General features: G+C 32.2%; 1 protein-coding gene across 1 annotated transcript; it reads left to right on the top strand.

Annotated features, from left to right (window-relative positions):
- The first annotated feature begins 665 nt into the window (after positions 1-665).
- On the top strand, positions 666-2,209 carry LOC123468111. The gene is made up of 5 exons (XM_045167769.1): positions 666-930; positions 989-1,102; positions 1,163-1,357; positions 1,413-1,538; positions 1,602-2,209. Exons 1-5 carry the CDS (start codon positions 858-860, stop codon positions 1,661-1,663), a joined length of 570 nt encoding a protein of 189 aa, XP_045023704.1. The 5' UTR covers positions 666-857; the 3' UTR covers positions 1,664-2,209.
- The last annotated feature ends 443 nt before the right edge of the window (positions 2,210-2,652 follow it).

The following is a 2,652-nucleotide window of genomic DNA, read 5'->3' as shown; positions in this document are numbered from 1 at the left end:
ATACAAGTATATTCCAAGCAGTTTACATATAGAAGTAAAAACTCATGGTATAACAGTGTATTCACATTAAATACAAGTATATTCCATGCAGTTTACATATAGAAGTAAAAACTCATGGTATAACAATGTATTCACATTGAATACAAGTATATTCCTTCCAGTTTACATATAGAAGTAAAAACTCGTGGTATAACAGTGTATTCACATTGAATGCAAGTATATTCCATCCAGTTTACATATAGAAGTAAAAACTCATGGTATAACAGTGTATTCACATTGAATACAAGTATATTTGATGCTGTTTACATATAGAAGTAAAAACTCATGGTATAACAGTGTATTCACATTGAATACAAGTATATTCCATGCAGTTTACATATAGAAGTAAAAACTCATGGTATAACAGTGTATTCACATTGAATACAAGTATATTTGATGCTGTTTACATATAGAAGTAAAAACTCATGTGTATTCACATTGAATACAAGTATAGATGTTATTCCAATGAAAAAGTAGTAGTCAAGCAAAAAGTCTTGCGTAGTTTACGCCGATGCGCACCACAGCGACAGATAGCAGAACTAAATTTTTTATTACGCTTGACTCCACGTCTACTTCAAGTCCTTTGTTCAAGAAGCAGTCGGATATGTTTCTAACACTTGACAGTTATAGTTTGCCACAAGTTGTAAGACACATCGTAAAAACTTGAGAGTTAATAATAAGATGCCTAATCAAGTTTGTGTTATTTGCGGTGAATATAAAAGGTCGAGAAAAGTTTCCTTTTTTCTATCCCTAAACAAGATACAAGATTGAAAAATAAAAGTGATAGAGAGTTAGTTGAAAGAAGAATTGCAGCTTGGATGGCAGCTATTGGATCTAATATCAATAAGTACTATGGTACACCCTCTGTGTGTTCTTTACATTTTCATTCAGGTATACAGTCATTACAAACTTAAAGTTACTGAGTAAGTGAATTACTTTCATTCTGTAGGCAAACCAGCATACATGTTTTATGTAGATGATGTTGACTGGGTTCCGTCAAAGAATTTAACTAACACAGATCAACATGATGAACAAGATCATGATTTTGATTCAGACTTATCACGTACATGTTTTGCTGCTAGTTTTAGAAAGTCTTCATTGTTATTACTGTATTAATTTTTAGATGCACACCCAAGTTGTGAAGACAGTTTACGAGTTGATGACAGTACAGTGCATGAGATCATTGTAAATTCAAGCAGTCTTAGTGACAACAGCACATTGCATGATAATGTGTTGCATGGCACATTTCAAAGTAACGACATTACAATGGATGACACTTCTTTGGATTCTAACTTTGAACATAATGATACCTCTACAGGTGATAATGCTGATTATTTTGTTATTACTTATTTACTTAATATCATGTTCTTTAGCGAAATGCCTTTTTGAAATCCAAAATCTTGTTAATTTTTTGAAAAAAGGGATTACTAATCCGGAAGAACAAACATTAAGAGAAATTAAGACACATTTTGAAACGTTTCATTCTACAATTCAAACAGGTATTACGTTTATTTTAAATGATGATTAGGGCAAGTGTAATGGTATTTGTTTTTGTTATTTAGAATCTGACAAGGTGTTACATTCACAGACACAAGTTTCTCCTAAAGTCATTAACTTGGGTTAATGACGAATAAATATAAAATAAATAAAATTGTATGAAGTTATATGGCTTCTGAGAATCACAATTCCATTTGGCAAGGGGAATGCAAGAAGTTTGTCCGAGAAGGTATTAGTCAAGTATTGTTCTGAGGACAATAAATTGTTTATGGCCTCAACTTTTTCACCGTCACTGCAATTACGCCCCACGACTAAATGAATAATCATGTGGTTCTTAGTTATTGGAGGGATTAACGTTTCTAGTTCACTTCCACATTTGAATAAATTTAGGTCCAATACCAACGGATCACTACAATTTAGATCTTCAAGTACTTTACAGTATATTTTAAATTCGTCTTCATCTAAACTTTTGGCAAAGTCTGACACTTTATATGGAAGTCGGGAAGCACTCATATTAGAGTTACATCACTGCACACAAAAGTGACAAAACGAAACCAAAACAGAAAACAGGACAATAACATTTGCGAATCTGACTGCTTCTTGAACAAAGGACTTGAAGTAGACGTGGAGTCAAGCGTAATAAAAAGTTTAGTTCTGCTATCTGTCGCTGTGGTGCGCATCGGCGTAAACTACGCAAGACCTTTTGCTTGACTACTACTTTTTCATTGGAATAACATCTATATTTGATGCTGTTTACATATGGAAGTAAAAACTCATGGTATAACAGTGTATTCACATTGAATACAAGTATATTCCATGCATTTATATATAGAAGTAAAAACTCATGGTATAACAGTGTATTCATATTGAATACAAGAATATTCCATGCAGTTTACATATAGAAGTAAAAAACTCATGGTATAACAGTGTATTCACATTGAATACAAGTATATTTGATGCAGTTTACATATAGAAGTAAAAACTCGTGGTATAACAGTGTATTCACATTGAATGCAAGTATATTCCAACCAGTTTACATATAGAAGTAGAAACTCATGGTATAACAGTGTATTCACATTGAATACAAGTATATTTGATGCTGTTTACATATAGAAG

This window comes from Daphnia magna, unplaced genomic scaffold (genome assembly GCF_020631705.1).
Source record: "Daphnia magna isolate NIES unplaced genomic scaffold, ASM2063170v1.1 Dm_contigs292, whole genome shotgun sequence".
Lineage (NCBI taxonomy): Eukaryota > Metazoa > Arthropoda > Branchiopoda > Diplostraca > Daphniidae > Daphnia > Daphnia magna.
This window is presented reverse-complemented; position numbering and strand designations above follow the sequence as displayed.